Source organism: Zingiber officinale, chromosome 4B (assembly GCF_018446385.1).
Source record: "Zingiber officinale cultivar Zhangliang chromosome 4B, Zo_v1.1, whole genome shotgun sequence".
Lineage (NCBI taxonomy): Eukaryota > Viridiplantae > Streptophyta > Magnoliopsida > Zingiberales > Zingiberaceae > Zingiber > Zingiber officinale.
The window spans coordinates 112,003,127-112,022,638 of NC_055993.1; the positions used below are offsets into that span (position 1 = coordinate 112,003,127).

Here is a 19,512-nt window from a genome sequence, read left to right on the forward strand (position 1 = left end):
ATGTTGAGTAGCCCTCAACTTCTAATTCCTTACCTCCATGAAGTGAGCTACTTGACTCACTTGACTCCTCTTCATGACTTGAATTGGAGCTTCCCTCATGGAACTTGGCCAAGTTGTTCCACAATTCCTTGGCATTGTTGTAACCACCTATCTTACACAAGATATCGTTAGGTAATGAGAATTCAAAAATTTTCATTACCTCGTCGTCGATTACGGATTGGTGGATTTGTTCCTTCGTCCACCTCTTCTTTTCAAGAATTTCTCCTTCTTCATCCCTTGGAGGAACAAAACCTACTTGTACACAATTCCAATTAACTAAGTTAGTCATAAGAAAGTACTTCATTCTTACCTTCCAAAACGCGAAGTCGTCGCGATCGTAGAAGGGTGGAATCGTGACGTCTTCTCCAAGTTGATCCATTCTCTAGTTCGTGCTCCCCCGGGTGTTAATCCGACGAAGAGTAACCTGGCTCTGATACCACTTGTTAGGATCTTCGGATGCGGCTAGAGAGGGGGGTGTGAATAGCCGACCCCAAATTCACGTTTCTTTCTACGAATCAAGTTAGCGTAGCGGAAAAATAACAACAGAAACATAAATGGAGAAATCAAACCTCAAGCACAGCGATGTAACGAGGTTCGGAGATGATACTCCTACTCCTCGGCGTGTCCGTAAGGTGGACGAAGCCTATCAATCCGTCGGTGGATGAGACCCCGGAGAACCGGCTAACAACAACTCCTTCTGGGTGGAGAAACCTCGCCACAAACTCTTTTACAACAGCAATAAAGGAGTACAAGAAATAAAGCAAGAAACAATGGATAATATGAATGTAAATACACTCTACCAAGTTTGCTTGCCTTCTTCTCGTCGACTGGAGTCCGTTGATGAAGCAGCAACTTCACGGATGATGCCTACAGCAGCTGATCCACCAGTCGAGGGAAGCTCACACGAAGCTTCAGCAAAGAGGAGCTCAGCAAACCTCAAATAACAGTTAGGAGGAAGAAGTGTTACTATAGAGGCGCTCAGCATCTGATTTATATCTGCACCTGTGAAGAAGAAGACAAAGAACAACACAAAAATCTAGCCGTTGAGTCACAACGGCTAAGCCTGGACCGATCAGGCTCCATCCTGATCGGTCCAGGAGGTCCCTGATCGGTCCGTGGACCGATCAGGCCCTAGTCTGATCGGTCCCCAGACCGATCCCCAACAATCTGTGAGTGTCGGTTCCGAAGCCTGATCGGTCTGTGGACCGATCAGGCTATAGGTGGATCGGTCCACAGACCGATCCCCCTACCTTCTCTGCCTCCTGATCATTTCCTGATCGGTCTGGTGACCGATCAGATTACTTACAGTGAGCCACTGTTTGGTTACTGATCGGTCACTAGACCGATCAGAAAACCCATAGTATCACTGGATCGGTCACCAGACCGATCCAGGTTTAGAGCTCCCAGCCCTAAACCCTAAACCCTACCTGGTCCTGAGAACGAGCTACCGAGCCCTCTCTGACCTAGTCCGGAGAACGAGCTGCCGAGCCCTCTCTGACTTCGTCTGGTCCAGAGAACGAGCTACCGAGCCCTCTCTGACCTAGTCCGGAGAACGAGCTGCCAAGCCCTCTCCGACTTCATCCGGTCCAGAGAACGAGCTACTGAGCCCTCTCCGACTTCGTCCGGTCCAGAGAATGAGCTACCGAGCCCTCTCTGACCTAGTCCGGAGAACGAGCTGTCAAGCCCTCTCCGACTTCGTCCGGTCCAGAGAACGAGCTACCGAGCCCTCTCTGACTTAGTCCGGAGAACGAGCTACCGAGCCCTCTCCGACTTCATCCGGTCCAGAGAACGAGCTCCCGAGCCCTCTCTGACCTAGTCCGGAGAACGAGCTACCGAGCCCTCTCCGACTTTCACGTCCGGTCCAGAGAACGAGCTCCCGAGCCCTCTCTAACCTAGTCCGGAGAACGAGCTACCAAGCCCTCTCCGACTTCCCATGCCAAGTCTCCATACTTGGACTTTTCCCGTGCCAAGCTCCCTGCTTGGAATTTTCCTTGCCAAGTCTCCATACTTGGACTTTTCCGTGCCAAGTCTCCATACTTGAACTTTTCCCGTGCCAAGCTCCCTGCTTGGACTTTTCCGTGCCAAGTCTCCATACTTGGACTTTTCTCGTGCCAAGTCTCCATACTTGGACTTTTCCCGTGCCAAGCTCCCTGCTTGGATTTTTCCGTGCCAAGTCTCCATACTTGGACTTTTCTCGTGCCAAGCTCCCTGCTTGGACTTTTCACCAGATGTCTGGTCAACCTTGACCTATCTGGATTTCCCTTGCCTGGCTTCACTCACCAGAATTTTCCAACTGCCTTGCTTCACTCACCAGGACTTTCCCTTGCCTGGCTTCACTCACCAGGACTTTCACCTGGCTTCACTCACCAGGATTTCCCAAATCAGGTCGACTCACCTTGGGTCAACTAGGTCAACCTTGACCAAAGATTGCACCCACAATCTCCCAAGTTTGTATTCTGTCAAACATCAGAATACAACTTTTCTACTCTCGTCAAACATCATAATAGAACTTTTCTATTCTCGTCAAACATCAAAATACAACTCGAGTCAGGTCAACTCGAGTCAGTTCAACTCGAGTCAGGTCAACCAGGTCAACCTTGACCTAAGGTTGCACCAACACCCAGGACATGTCATTGACATCATATGCATGATTGCATTTATTGCTTGTGTTTACTGCACTTTATTTGCTGCATATTGGATGGATGCATATAATTGACATGCATACAAGGACATGTTATTTACGGTCTAACGACCTTATTATCCTGATAGGTGTGTTGGATCGAGACGCGCTAGAGGGGGGGTGAATAGCGCTCGTGGCTATTTCTTGTTCAAATCGGAAAACTATCGGAGTTTAAAAACACGCAGCGGAATAAAGAACAAACACACACAGAGAGACACGAGAGATTTCACTTCGTTCGGAGCCTAAGGCGACTCCTACTCGAAGGCCCGCGATCCTTGATCGCTTTCCGTGGGCAACAACTATAAGCTCGTAAAATGTACAATAAGATATTACAATTGAAAGAACTAAAACAAATTATACCGACAACAATAAAGTAACAGAATCTGAAGCTCCGGGTTGTCGGGGACTTGTAACAACACTTCTGGGCGTTTCTAGAGCAGCTTGTAGCGTAAGGATTGCTTGGAGTTCGTTGAAGAGAGTTGCTGGTCGAAACCCCTTATAAAGGGTGTTCAAGGCGCCTTCTACTGTTCACCAAGGCGCCTTGAATGGCCGAGTCAGCCGCGGAGATAAGGGGCGAACTGGTTGAACCTTATCACAGATTCAAGGCGCCTTCCACTGTTCACAGGGCGCCTTCATCTGTTCAAGGCGCCTTCCACTGTTCACCAAGGCGCCTTGAACAGCTTCTCGCAGCCAGCTCCTTGCCTTGCACCCGAGGCGCCTCCAAGCTCCATGAAGATTTTTCTAAAGTGATTTTTAAATCATTTAACTGATTTTTCATATTTGAATTTTCTTTCTCAAGTTGTTGTACTTGAGTTGAATCTTCAGTTAAAGATTTTGAGTTAGTTACTCCTTTAAGAATGGTTATTTCTTTTAAAAGTGACTTAATTTTCAAATTTGACTTGGCTAATTTGCGAAGTAAATAATTGACTAAATTATTAAGCCTAGTAATACTTACAGCGGAGTCTGGCCCTTCGGAAACGGATGCGGATCCGTGGCTTTGCTCGGAGTCGGCTTTTGACTCGCTCTCGGATTCGCTGATCTGGTCCCGGGCCATCAATGCGAGTAGACTCGTTTGGTCGAGTTCGTCGTCTTCGTCCTCCGAAGAGGATTCGTCCCAGGTTGCCTTCTTCATATCTTTCTTGTTGAAGCCCTTCTTCTTCTTGTATAGTTTCTTTACAAGATTCACAAATTCGCTGGCCAGTTCATCTTCCGAATCTTCTGAATCGGGTTCGTCTTCTGATTCTGATTCAACTTTTCGCCGTCCTCTTGATTCCCTTATTCGACTTGTACCTGCAACCAAAGCAATGCCCTTCTCGGATGGCTGTGCATTAGTCTGTTCATGGAGTTCAAATTCACTAAATAATTCGTCTAATTTTAAGGAAGACAAATCCTTAGAGACTTTGTAGGCATCTACCATTGATGCCCACAATGAACTCTTAGGAAATGAGTTAAGAGCATACCTTATTATATCTCTGTTTTCTACTTTCTGCCCGATTCCATGAAGGGAATTCAAGATATCTTGAATTCGAGCGTGTAAAGAACTTGCCGTCTCGCCTTCCTGCATTTTCAAATTATATAATTTATTAAGTAACAAATCACGCTTACTTACCTTGGTTTCCGAGGTGCCCTCGTGTAGTTCAATTAATTTCTCCCATAGTTCTTTTGCGGAGGAGAATGGACCGACTCTGTTGAGCTCTTCTTTGGTAAGACCACATTGGATGGTGCAGGTGGCTTTTGCGTCAGCTTCCACCTTTTTGATAAATGCTGGCTCCCAATTTTCACAGGGTGTAGGCTTACCGTCGGTACCAGTTGGCAGTTCCAGTCCTGTTTTGATGATCATCCAGGTATCGAACTGGATCTTCAGATATATCTCCATTCGCCCCTTCCAATACCCGAAGTCTTCTCCGGAAAATAGTGGGGGACGAACGGTGCTATATCCTTCTTGTTGGGCCATTTTAGATCTAAAAGAAAAAAAAACAACAAAATCTATTCCAAGACTGAGTCTTGGATTAGTAGTGCGAGAGAAAGAAAAAAAACGAGCCCAAGTGGAATTGACCAAACTTTGAGCAACACCGATTCGTGAAAAGCAATTAGAATATAGCTATGAAGCTAAATTCTGATCAACTCCGAACAAAATACCACGAAAAAAAAATGTTTTAAATGGTGGTTGCACCAAATTAAAAACAACCCCGCTCTGATACCAATTGTTGGATCGAGACGCGCTAGAGGGGGGGGGGTGAATAGCGCTCGTGGCTATTTCATTTTCAAATCGGAAAACTATCGGAGTTTAAAAACACGCAGCGGAATAACGAACAAACACACACAGAGAGACACGAGAGATTTTACTTCGTTCGGAGCCTAAGGCGACTCCTACTCGAAGGCCCGCGATCCTTGATCGCTTTCCGTGGGCAACAACTATAAGCTCGTAAAATGTACAATAAGATATTACAATTGAAAGAACTAAAACAAATTATACCGACAACAATAAAGTAACAGAATCTGAAGCTCCGGGTTGTCGGGGACTTGTAACAGCACTTCTGGGCGTTTCTAGAGCAGCTTGTAGCGTAAGGATTGCTTGGAGTTCATTGAAGAGAGCTGCTGGTCGAAACCCCTTATAAAGGGTGTTCAAGGCGCCTTCTACTGTTCACCAAGGCGCCTTGAATGGCCGAGTCAGCCGCGGAGATAAGGGGCGAACTGGTTGAACCTTATCACAGATTCAAGGCGCCTTCCACTATTCACAGGGTGCCTTCATCTGTTCAAGGCGCCTTCCACTGTTCACCAAGGCGCCTTGAACAGCTTCTCGCAGCCAGCTCCTTGCCTTGCACCCGAGGCGCCTCCAAGCTCCATGAAGGCGCCTCGGACACTGTTCATCCGAGGCTTTAGGTTGCTCCTTTGCCCCTACAAGATACGTTAGTCCCAAACACTACCCTGCAACACAAAGTTAGCACCTAATGCAATAAATGTGATAAATGAAGTATAGACAGTCTCCGGACTGTCCGAGTCTGACTTCGGGTTTCCTACCGGAAACCCTAGGTCGACCCGACGCCTATTGTTCCCTCTACGGGGAACGCGTCCTCACCTACTCCACTCAGGAGATTTACCTGTTGCCAGTGCGATCCTCCAGATCGACTGGACTTTTGCTCAGCACTCGATGCTTCCGGACTTTCTGCTAGACATCCGCTTCCCGGCTAGTCCAGACTTTCACCTGGTTCGCGACACCAGGACTTTCCACCTAGGGTTACCACCCCCTAGGACTTTTGCCTGAAGCTATCGACCTGCCAAGACTTTCCGCATAGGGTTGCCACCCCCTATGACCTAGGGTTACCACCCCCTAGGGTTTTCCCTTTGCCTAACCGCAGTTAGGACTTTTCCTGAGACACTCATTCAACATGTTAGATCACAACTCACCTTAACTTTGAATCCTTTGCCATTATCAAAACTTAGGTTTGATCGTTAGATGCTTCCCGCACCAACAAGGTGGTCCTTGTGAGTATTGCTTCTCCCTTCTTCTTTCAGTTATGCATTTTTCATTACTTCAGGATACTGTACACATATTTGTTACTATTAGTTATTATTTACTATGCATGTCAGCTTGGTATCCGCTGAGTGTTGGACTCACCCCGTTGATTTATTACCATTTTAGGTTGATGCTGTCAGGAGGTTCCAGTCGCTAGTCCCCAATCACATGTCGCGACGAGTTTTTAGTTTTGGATATTTGGTTTACTTGTTATGTATTTTCTATATACTTGTGATGTAGGATTATACTCGAGAATTTTTATCGAGTTTTGGTCTACTGCCGTTATTTTCCACTGCGTTGGATTTCTGTTGTGGGTTTAGTTTTCCGTTGTTGTAGTGGAGTAGAGCTTAATTAAATATAAACTGCGTGGTTTTATCAGCCAGAGGCTGAGTAAATATAAACTGCGTTGATTGAAAGTTTATCTTTTATTGTTATTGTTCCGGCCGTGTTGGCCGAGGTTTGTGTGGCCCGGAGGGCTTGTAGTAAAGTTTCATATTGTCATCCGTACAGGGAAGATGTTGCTGAAATTTCTTCTGGTAGTGACTACCTGGAGTGTGACAGATCCCCTTAAAATACGTCATACGAGCTCCGATTAATTCCTAGAAAATTTCTAAAAATTCCTGAAAATTCCAATAAGATTATTTCTCAAATAATCTTATTATTTAGTTATTATTTGGATACCGTATTTTACAAGTGTGATTTGGATTAGATGCAGACAAGGTGGTCAAAGATTGAAATTGACCAATGATCGGTTGATTATAAAATGTTATAGTAACATATCTGATATCTGATTCAAACTCAATCAGTATGTGAAGCCAATAATCTCAAGTTATCAGGATGGGTTGATTAGACCGAGTTGCTGGATTGCCCTAGAATGACTGGGATGTCACTAGCCCAATGTCAAGTATTCCTGAGTGGTTCCAAATGTCATGAGGTTCGAGTAGCCCAAGTGCTTCTCGAGTCCGAGTGAGAAGCTAAGTACCGCTCGAGCGGGTTACTGAGTTGGGACGCTGAGTGCATGAGCTATGGAATGCTGAGTTAGGACATTGAGTGCCCAAGTTGTCGTATGCTGTGATGGGATGCCGAGTGCCTGAGTTGTTGAGTGCCGAGTGAGTCATCGAATGTCGAACTCGTTTTGTAATTACGTCCGAGTCAACCAAGTCCGAGTGGGTAGATATTGCTAAGGGCCTAGTCGAGAGACCAAATTGCTCGACTGTCGAGTCTAAATGGGTTGCCCAATTGGGCAAGAGAGAAACAGAGGTCTGTGTTTGACTCGATTTTCTTAAAACAGATTCGTCCTTTCTGACGGTGCTTAGATGTCACATTGAATGTATGTTTCATACAATATAACAACACAATCATGTACACAACTTAGGGTTCATGGAAGCTGAAAGAAGAGTGTTAAAGGATACCTAAGGGACCATAAGGATGAGGAGTATTAGAGGCTAGCACATCTAAAGCAGAAGATACAAAAAAACAAAATGATAACATAAGAAGGGAGACAACAAAATTAGTGAATCTGAAGGACCTAAACTTGTATTTGGGTGAATGGTAGAACTCAATTTAGGTGAACTAAGTTTTAGTAGACCAAGTCAAAGTTTCATACGGCTAGAAGGGTTATCCGGTCAATTGGAACTTTAGTCAACCAAAACTATTTTTCAAGTGATGATCTAGATATGATTCAAACTTAGGTTAGTAGGATGAGTGGAAAGGGCTTATAGTTGATCAAAATAGTTCAAACTCAATCAGTAGTGTGATTTGGATTAGATGTCGATGAGGCGGTCAGAGATTCAAATTGACCAATGATCGGTTGACTATAAAATGTTATGTTAACATATCTGATAACTGAGACTCTTTTGTGTGTGAAGCCAATGTAACAAGTTAGCCTTATGCAGTCGACCGAAAAGGACTTTCGTTGACGAAAAGAACTTTCAGTTGACTGAAAAGGACTTTTGGTCAACCCAAGTGTTGACATATTAGTAATCTTGAGACAACAAAGCACTACATGGAGGCCGTCTATAAAAAGAGATCAGAGGTTCGAGGTAGAAGTATGACATACTACAACACATAATTATACTCTCCACATACGAGCTTTCGTTGTTTAATGCTTTAGCTTTGTATTTGCTCCATGATACTATTGTAATTGCTATTGTAAAAAGTTTCTCCACCTTTAACACTTTAGCTAAGAGGAGAGGAAGTCAATGGAGTGCAAACCTAGGAGTTGAGAACTTCGTTAAATTGAAATATCTCTTGGCATGTGTGTGATTATGTGTTTATTTATTTTTATCTATTAATATGTGTTTGCCCTTACTAAAAACACAACAAGGGAAAGACGATTTTTATTTGTAGGTTAGCTATTCACCCCTCCACCTTTAGCATCCTTTCCAAGGGTTATCAACACCCTAACACAGCGACCTTAAGTGATTGAATCACATAAACTTGGACATGTCATATCAAGCTCCTTTGTACGTGTCGGTTCTACCAGATCCCTTTGCAACTTAACACACACATTAAAAAACGCATACAAACCAAATTTAAATCCTTTGCCAAACACATCAAATAATACGATTGAACACAAGGCATGTAGACACTAACATTAATGTTCCATTTTAGAACATCATCGAGTCAATATTAGAAGCAAGTGTTACTCATAAATGTACCATGTAACAATGTCAAAAATAGCCATCACATTTTGCATTGCTAATTAAACAAGATTATTTTGACAATATTCTCAATGTAACTTCATAGATTGCAAATATGTATACATGATACTTTATTACAGATTGAAAGTAAAACTAGTTGCAACAATATTTGGTAGTATGATCCACTACTCGAGTGGAAAATCAATTTGTCCATTATGAGATAAATTCCAATATTGCATTACCTACTCATTTATACATTTGTTGATTTCATCAATAAACCTTTGCTCATGCTCCTTCATGACCACTTGTCCTTCCAAACGCACACCGTCCTTAGGCAAAGGCTGCTTTAGAATGACGCCACAAGGGAAGGAAAAGTCATGCGTTTTAGGGGAAATAGAGTTGGGCATTCCCCATCCATAGTCTGTTTCATAAAACTCTATCCATCTCCAATCTGACAAAGCCAAAATATTGTAGCCAATTGAAATCTTATATGGATCTTCCTTGAAGTTGCCTGAAGCCCATTCCTTAAACTTTGTTGGTAAACTTTCTTTAGCATCTTTAATGAGCCCGACTAATTCTGCAAGTGATGTCTTCATGATTTGCTCATCTGTCGCTGTGATAGTTAAGGGATAGAAACAATTTCCATAATAGCCGGCCTTTGGCAGTTGGAACAATAAATGACGAATATTAGCAGGAACGATGAGGCACACATCTCCAATGGCACTGATTGCCCGTGTTCGACATTTCCATATAATTGCAGCGACGACCTCAAAGGTGGTGAATTGATTGGATGTCTCTTTTGAGATTTTTTCCTTCAATCTTTCGATGGTTTGAATTGAGAAATCATACATGGAATTCACAATGTCAAACTTGGGTGTGAGAAGTGAAAGTGATGACTTTGAGTGCATTGGAGAGGCGGGAATCGTGTCTGTATACCAGATTGGATCGATAGAGGGATGAGTTTGACCGCAAGCAATCTCGCCGATGGCTTTTAAGAATTGTCCAACGCCGATGCCATCAAACACCAAGTGATTGAATTTGAGTCCAACAACAAATCCACCACATTGAAAATGGGTCACCTATGCTTGCACAATTTAATTAATTTACATTATTATTTGAATAATAATTTATGATTATAAAATGCAGGAATTTTGCAATTGCAGGAAAGTATTATTCAAAAACTATTTTTTCTTTTTTGCAATTGTTTTACTTTACAACCAACGGACTGATTGATTTGGTATCTTATTTATTTTTAAAATATCTTTAATTAAATTTAGTACATTATTTATTCTTTAAATCTATCATAATGCTCATATTCACGTTAAATTTAGCATTCACTATTAAAACACGTACTGAAACCCTATATCTATCAATATAAAACAATGGCCCCTCTTTGATGCATGTATTATATGTTTGACTGGTAAAAGTCCATCAAGATGATCATTAAAGTGTGTTTTAGCCAACACAAATGATGTTTTTGTGGTTAAAATAAAAAGTAAGAGCATCAATGGTCTTCTACGTGCATCATGAAAATAATGGTGGTTTGATAATGATATTTTAACCAACAGAAGATTATCAAAGTGTTTTAGCTAAAATATCAAAATGACTTCTTTGTTGTTTTTTAGTGATTAAAATGATAATATAAGACTGTATATTAATTAATGTCCTTACTTTTGTTTGACAATTAAAAGATCGATCATCAGATAGCCATGATCTCAAGTAAAATGCCTTTAATTTATTCTCTTCCTTTAATTTTTTATTTCCACAAATTTATTTTACATGGAAAGTCTATTAGTTATAATCCTATACAATCCAATTTTCTAATTAATTAATTATAGAAGTTGGTTAAGGATATAATTAAATTGGAAATGATAGAACATATATTTACAAACCTGCATCATCAGTATCATTTCTTGTTGGTTCAGATGAGCGGGACAACTCGGAAGCAGCTCCTCTTTCACCACGCTACGGGGGATCGCCTCCCAGTCATTCAGGCTGCGATCTGTCACCGCCGCCTCCACAAACCATACGCCCTCGCCATTGCAGGCCACCTCCATGCGGTCGCCATAGAAGACAAGGCGGCCTGCTACGGGGTAGTACGGGACAAGAGCCTTGGCCAAGGCTTCCCGGATGACCTTCGCCGCCGGTAATATCACGCCACGACGACAGTGCTCACGGTTATTGTTTGGATACACGGAGATCATCTCCTGCATGTAGGCCAACCTCACGGCGTGGTCGATGGAAGAGAGAGGAAGCGTGGCGCTAGGCGTTGGCTCGCATGGTGCTACGAGCTCCTCCGCCACCTTCGTCACCCAGGACGCCATGCTCATCTCCTAACTGCTCCTTCACTCTATATATAACAAAAAATAAGAATATACATATATGATATATTTAATATTTTGAGAAGCATGTGATAAAAAAAACCAAGAAGTATTTTGAAACCACAAGTTAACATGAGATTTTAAACCACATGCACTTGCTTCTAGATAACATATATTATTATAATACTAAAATTTTGGTGAAGCAAATTGAAGTGTAATAGTTCATTTCTAATGCTCATGTATTCAATTTATTTTACGAAATTGAAGTGTAATAATTTATTTCTAAAGCTCATGTATTCATTTAAAAACGAAACCCTATTTTCTTGTAGTGTTAGAGGTTAATAATGAGTCCGTGCTCCACGTAAAATTGTCGTGGTGGTAATTCCACGGGACACCATGAAGAACTTCATCGAAGTTCAATGGTGAATTTTGTCGTATTACAAGAACCTCGAGTATCGGATCAGAGCATTGGATGTGAAGGTTTTGATCTTGTTTTCCCAACCTCGAATCGCGCTAGAAGCTTTGGGACCGTGTTGGCGACATTGCCACTAGATGATTTTAGAAATGCTATGGAAAATTCGATCATCGATGATATACTTACACTACAAAAAATATTATTTTTAGCGACTCAATTTTCGGTCGCTAATCGGTCGCTAAATAAGGTTAGCGACCGATTAGCGACCGAAATTCGATATCGGTAGTTTTTTAGTCGTAATTAAATTTAGCGACTGGATCTAAATGTCGGTCGCTATATTTAGCGACTGAATATTTTCGGTCGCTAATATTAGCCACCGGAATTACCCTCGGTCGTAAATTAAGTAACGGTATTTTTTCCGTTTCACAAAATAACGACCGTCATTTAAATTCGATCGTTAATATAGTGACCGACTAATTTGCGGTCTGACAGTTATGATTGGTGAACGCAAAACATAGCGACCGACATTTAAATAGCGGTCACAAATTAACTACCGATATTTAATATTCGGTCGTTATTTAGCGACCGCTATTTAAATATCGGTCGCTACTTAGCTACTGAATTTTAAACATGAGTGGCTAAATAGCGACCGAGTTTAAATGACGGTCGCCAAATAACGACCGAATATTAAATATCGGTAGTTAAGTTGTGACCGCTATTTAAATGTCGGTCGCTATTTAGTGACAGATTTTTAAAATTCGGTAGCTATTGTGCGACCGGTATTTAAATGTCGGTCGCTAAATAACGATCTGTATTTAAATTTTCAACTCCTAGTTTTTACTGGTGAGATGGCACCATCGATCGAAATTTATAATTCAGTCGCTAAACAGTGACTGAATTATATAATTCGGTCACTAAACAGCTATCGAAATCACTAAACAACAGCCTAAATATAATTACATGCAATTGATGTTTTAGAAAAATTTTCCCTGTTTACAACAAAATATCACACGTAAACAATACAATAACTTTTGTAAAATTTCACATATCGCAACCATATCCAACATCATATAAATATATCCAAATATATCAAATATCTAATATTAAACAGTAAAGTGCACGATAACATAATATCCACATGTCTACCATCCAATCTCTCATATCCATATTACAACCGTATCAAAATGTTGATCACCAAAATGTCAACCTGCACAATAGAACCATAACAACATTTAATGTTCAATCCTGTATAAAATAAAACACGATATATTATTAAATAAAACAAGCATATGAAACTTTATCATAAATATCAACAACTTCACCGTAAATAAACAACTCAAGCAGGGGCGGATCTAGGATTTTAAGTTTACAGGGGCCGTATACTAACTAACGAAAATAATTATTAAATGTATTATATAATAATGACCTCTCTAAACTTTAAAAATACATAATGTATATTTAGTTGAAATGTGAAAAATAAAGGAGACAAAAAACTTAAATTCAATCATGTGAAGATTCGATAATGTATATTTAGTTGAAATGCGAAAAATAAAGGAGAAAAAAAACTTAAATTCAATCCTATGATGATTCGATCTCAAGAGGTGTGCTATAATAAAATTAAAATTTACCAATACACCATCTACACATATGGTTCAAGTTAGGGTAAAATAATATATATACGAATAAAATTTTTAAAAAAATTTCTCTATGAAATCATGTTATTAAAAATTTTTGGGGGGGCCGTGGCCCCCTCATGTCCTAAGGTAGATCCGCCCCTGAACTCAAGCGTTATCTATTAAACAAATAGTAAACATTGTCATAAGAGTGGCTAAATGAATAATCCTTTTATTACACAAGTAATGTCACATTCTAGCATTTTCTCATCACTACCTTGACCATAAATTTACTTTCCAACTATAATCTACAAAAGACTAGCACAGATAATAGTTAGAAACCAACCACCAAATATAATTGCATATATAATTCAAATGACTCACATATAAAGGACATCGGATTAATAAGATAATAAATGTAAGAAGGCATTGCAACAATGAAGTTGGATACCTTAGAAAAGAGAGAAGCAACCCTACACATGTAGTCAAGAGCCATGCAACGAAACCACCATACTGAAGAAGGGAAAGGATATGTTAGCAAGATAACAAATGAGAAAATACACTTGATTAACAAGTATTTCAACTTCATAATTATGGAAAACAAAATTGTATACATTCTATAGAATGAATAACAGAATATAAATTTGCACATTAAGTGAAGAGGAGACGTAAAGGATCAATTGCAAATAAAAAATTAAAGTAACCAAAGAATGAATGAATACTGGTAAGTAAAATTACAAAAAATATAAGAACCAAGATCAATGTAGTGAATGATAAATATATAAACAAAGTTAAATGTCTAACACACCTCAGAATTTCTACTTATCAGAATTGTTTGGGTCCTGAGTCTCTTGTGAATCAAAATGATGCGGCGTTGGAAAAGTAGAAGGACTCATTACTGAATAGCGATCAAAAAATTCTCTCATTTGTCGCTCAACTGTCGCTTTGACCCGATCTTCTATCAATCGCTCAGACTCTTGTACTGCAGACCTGACCCGATCATCTATCGACGACTCTACTGCTGTGACCCGATCCTTCAATGCTTGATTTTCTAGGCGTAACTCTTGCATACCAGTGGAAGAACTAGGTCGACCCCTAGCCCTAGGAGCCATCTCATGATCATATGCAACTCGTGCATGAGAGCCAAGGCCGTAGAGGGCATTTTTTTTACTTCCACCAACAACATCATAATATATTTCATTTATAGTTTCATCTGATAAAATCTGTATGTCCCCTCCCTCTACAACAGGCTGAGACGCTTGTGCAACTCGGTCAATCATATTATCCTATTAAAAAAGTAAAATTATTAATATCTAATAAACAAATAACAAAGCTAATCAGTAAAGTTAATATTCTTACGTCTATGGCTTTTGATTTTGAATCCACAAATGTGCCATCTTTTTTCTTGTGGGTTTTGCGAAATAATTCCCAACAAGTACCAAGTTTTTCTAAAGTCTTTTCCTGCACACATAAAATATTAAAAAGATTAAAATAAGTTTACTTACTCCAATTAGACCCAAATGATATTGTAAACTCACCAATTCAATGGCATGCTCAACCATAGATCGAGATCCACCCGTATGCTTTGAAGATCCTGTGCTCGTGCCTTCGACATCAGCATTTCTATTGCTTTGCACAATAGCTGACTTTCGCTGCCAATCTTCTGCCGTCCAAATGTTTTGCCATGCAACCCAAATCTCATCTGGTATATGATGGCTTTGTTCCCCTTTTTCTCCACTTGTACATTAAATCTTTATACAACTTCAGGCAATATTTGTTCCATGTTGCTTTGAAATTTACCTCCTGGTCTGCATCGCAGGTATAATTTTTCTACAACAATATCAAAATCATTAGTATCAAATAATATTGTTCAATATCAATAATATTCACATTACTTACCAGAAATTCATGAAAATAAAAGTCTTTTATTTCTAGTGTCACATGCTTCCACGTGACACCAGAAATACACTGTCATTCCTTAAATTTCTTTGTTATACATGCAGCAACACTATGACCGTTGGGAATAAAACTGCATAAATAAATAACCATGTTTCAATATAATTCTCCATAGCTGAATTTAAAATACTAATAACGTAAATACATACCAACCCCCAATAATAGTCAATGTAATCTGACCATGTACCGGTGCGCTAGACATGATTATATCTGTAAAATAACATTATAACACATGCACAATCGAACATGTAGAAAGCAAGAATATTCTTAATATAAACAATCGAACAATTTTGAACCCTATTGTTTAATCATCATTACAATCATAATCAGTAACATTAACATCTATTTCTTCATCACTAAATTCTATTAAATCTTCACTGCTCGACATCTCTCCATCATCTATATCCTCGAAAGTGGCATTCACATCTATAAGTAAATGGGAAGTGCATTGAATCTCTGAATCAACTGCATGTATCTCCACTTCCTCATTCTGAAATGCATCCTGGTTTTGGGCCGTGTGGAGTTTGGCATTTCAATATTTGATCGTGGCTTGATTCGACAAACTGATAACCATTCACTAGGTCTCCTTCTCTTCGTCGGATATTCAAGGTACAAAACTTGGCTAGCTTGTACCGCAAAAATAAATGGTTCGAACTTGTTGAACTTTTGTTTGCATTCACCTCAACTAAATTGTAATTTGCATGTATTCTAGTACCTGTTCTTGGAGTTGGATCATACCATGAACATTTAAATAACACACATCTTTTTATGGGTAAAGCAGGAAATTCGACCTCAATGATTTCTTCAAGTCTGCCATAGTAATCAAATTCAGTACCCGTGTTGGTGGTATATCCCTTTACACAAACACCTGAATTAGAGGTTATTGTATGTGAATCGCGTTGTGCAATGTGAAATTTGAAGCCATTCACATAGTAACCAGAAAAGACTCTTATGTTACGAAGAGGTCCTGATGCCAAATTCTTTATCCTTTCATCTTGTACATTTGAAATTCTACGATCTTTTACCTAAGAAAATAGGTATGATATAACCAAAAAGTAATATACATACTATCAAAATAAATTATACCCTAACTTACATAGATTTCAAACCAAAGTGCAAATTCCGTCTCTATCTTCTTCTCCACCTCGTTTGCACCTACTGATGGATTTTCTAGTTGTAGTTGTTGTTCGTACAAGCTGTCAAGGAAAATAATTATAAATTGCATTTGGTATAACCAACATTACATAACGGGAAAAATTTATCATATAACTTAACTCACTTTAAATAGGGTTTGACCTCGTCACAATTTAGGAGTATATATGTCCTTGCTGCATGATATTCATTTGGATTTAACCATCTACAACTGGATGCACCCATTGTCTTACCAGAAAATTTAAAAATAGAAAGCATCTCTGTGTCTATTGGTTGAGAATCATCAAAATTTCGATGACATTTACGATGCCTGGTTTTCACATTATCAGGAAAATAATATGAGCAGAAAGAAGATGCTTCTTCAACTAAATAAGCATTACATATTGACCCCTCAACTCTTGCTTTGTTACGAACATTATTCTTTAATCTTCTTAAAAATCGTTCAAATGGATACATCCATCTATATTGCACAGGACTAGCTAGTTGTGCCTCATATGGTAAATGAACATGTAGATGTTCCATTGAATCAAAAAAGCTGGGTGGAAATATGCGTTCAAGTTTACATAGAATCAAAGGTATTTCTGTTTCTAGCCGAAGCATTTCCGCTGTCATAATAACCCTCGATGTCAAATCTTTGAAAAATAGACTCAATTCTGTGAGTGCTTGCCAAACATTATTTGGAAGTAAGTCATGGAAAGCTATTGGAATAAGTCTTTGCATGAACAGTCATGACTCTTCATTCCAAACATTTTCAATTTGTTCATATCCATACATCGAGCCATATTCGAGGCATACCCATCAGGGAATTTAACTTCTTTCAACCAACTGCACAATATTTGCTTACTTTCTTTGTCCAATGTATAACAAGCCTTTGGAAATTTACCGGTAGTTTCATTCTGATGCAACTCATGTCTGTTAACTAATTGTTTCAATTCCTCACGTGATTTTATTGTATCCTTAGTTTTGCCCATAGCATTCATCACAGTGTTAAAAATATATCAAAAAAATTCTTCTCAATGTGCATCACATCTAAATTATTTCGAATGAGCAAGTACTTCCAATATGGTAACTCCCAAAATATGCTTCTTTTCTTCCAACCACACTTACAATGCCTAACAATGTACTTATTTAATTCATCAGAACCAGCCTGAGTTACTTGTACAAATCCATAGTTATCTATGTCCTCAATGATTTCTTCACCTGACTTAATGGATGGAGGAAGTTTTTTAACAATTTTATTCTTGATAAAATCTTTCTTATTTCGCCTAAAAGGATGCTCAACTGGTAAAAATTTACGATGATTATCAAACCATGATACTTTCCCACTGCAAGGTAATGAAATTGCATCAGACTCTGTCATGCAATGCGGACATGCTAATTTACCAGCAGTGCTCCATCCTGACAACATTGAGTATGTAAGAAAATCACTAATTGTCCATAATAAAGCAGCATGCAGGGTATAATTAGTTTTACTTGCAATATCATAAGTCTCTGATCCTACATTCCATAATTCATTCAGCTCAGCAATCAGAGGTTGTAAGAAAATATCTATTTTATCATTCGGATTCGTTGGACCTGGAATAAGTACTGTAAGAAACATGAATTCGTCTTTCATACACATCCATGGCGGCAAGTTATATGGTGTTAATATGACTGGCCAAGATGAATATTGTTGTTCAGATTGACCAAATGGCTGAAATCCATCTGCTGAAAGTCCCAATATTACATTACGTGGTTCCATTGCAAAGGAGGGAAATACTGTATCAAGATGTTTCCATGCAGGTGAGTCAGATGGATGACACATTATATCTCCTTCATGTACATGCTCATGATGCCACCTCATGTGGCTTGCTGTTGCGGCAGATGCATACAAGCGTTGCAATCTAGCGGTTAACAGGAAGTAATACATACATTTCCATGGTAACTTCTTGTTCTTCTTCCCTGATATGCGACCGCGCTGCTTATAACGAGGGTGATTACATATTTTACATTCAATCAGCTCACTGCCTTTATTCCAAAAGATTATACAATTATTTATACAACAATCAATCTTTTCAAAAGGCAAACCCAAAATCAAACCCCTAATTAATTTCTTTATATTGTAGAAGCTATCAATCATTATATTATCAGAAGGGAGCAACTCTGACATTAATTGACAAATACCATCATAACAACGTTCTGCCTTAATGTTCAATAGCCTTGAAGTGTCTGATAGTTAGGAATGACCAGAAAGAATATCTTCCCACACTTCTCTTTTACTAGCCTCTAATATGTCATATAGATGTTATACTTCAGGTGTTGGTATTTCATCTACATTGCTATGACCAAAAGCATTTATCGTATCATAAACCATTAATTGCATTGTATTATCATTAAATGATGATTCTTGTTGAGCAATAGGGACATGACGAAGCACAAGAATGTCCAATTGGCTCAAACACATAAGGTTCTCTATGGCAGTACCAGTTGTAATAATTTGGAACAAATCCCTTTTTACATATATGTACTTTCACAGTATCTTCATCACGAAAAGTTGTATTTCTACATTTGCAATGATTACACAGACATTTTAACTTATCTCCATCCAAACATTTGGATGACTCTTAGCAAAGTTCACAAACTGTTCAACTCCGATAAAAAATTCATCATTAATAAACTCATTTGACAACCTATTATATATCCAATCCTTATTCATATACATTATAACCTAAAAAACAAAAATTTACAATATTAATTAAACATGTCAAACTAATCACGCATATAGTCATAAGATGAACTCAATTACATAATTAAAATATAATGAAATTATTCTATCAATAGCAATCAGTAAAAACCTAATTCAAGATACCTGATTGCACAAGATTGGAAATAAGAGTTCGAAAAAATCAGTATACCTGAAATAATAGAAAACAAATAGAAATTAGTTGAAAACCAGTCACCACATTATAAATATCATATCCAATATAATCCATCCATCAATTCATGAAATTATGTCTGCCCAAGTAAGGGTTCTTTATAAGTTAAATGAATCCTAGCTTGCATGGAATTCCCAAATCGAAAACCATGTAATATTAATTAATTAATGCATTATTTTATGCAGAAGAGCGTGTTAAAGGGTAGCATCATTGGCAGCAAGTGCGCAGTGTGCGTGATGAGCACCATCGCCAAGTTCGACGG

The 19,512-nt window shown here is 39.1% G+C and overlaps 1 protein-coding gene across 1 annotated transcript; it reads right to left on the reverse strand.

The window, feature by feature from the left end:
- Positions 1 to 8,948: 8,948 nt before the first annotated feature.
- LOC121976071 (acyl transferase 5-like) lies at positions 8,949 to 11,231 on the reverse strand. Its single transcript, XM_042528067.1, has 2 exons — positions 10,771 to 11,231; positions 8,949 to 9,957 (listed from the first exon to the last, which is right to left on the reverse strand). Exons 1-2 carry the CDS (start codon positions 11,206 to 11,208, stop codon positions 9,121 to 9,123), a joined length of 1,275 nt encoding a protein of 424 aa, XP_042384001.1. The 5' UTR covers positions 11,209 to 11,231; the 3' UTR covers positions 8,949 to 9,120.
- Positions 11,232 to 19,512: the final 8,281 nt, after the last annotated feature.

Coding starts and splice junctions, on each gene's coding strand:
- LOC121976071 (XM_042528067.1), bottom strand. CDS start 11,208: ATGAGCATGGCGTCCTGGGTGACGAAGGTGGCGGAGGAGCTCGTAGCA. Junction 9,958..10,770: donor AAATGATACTGATGATGCAG/GTTTGTAAATAT, acceptor GTGCAAGCATAG/GTGACCCATTTTCAATGTGG.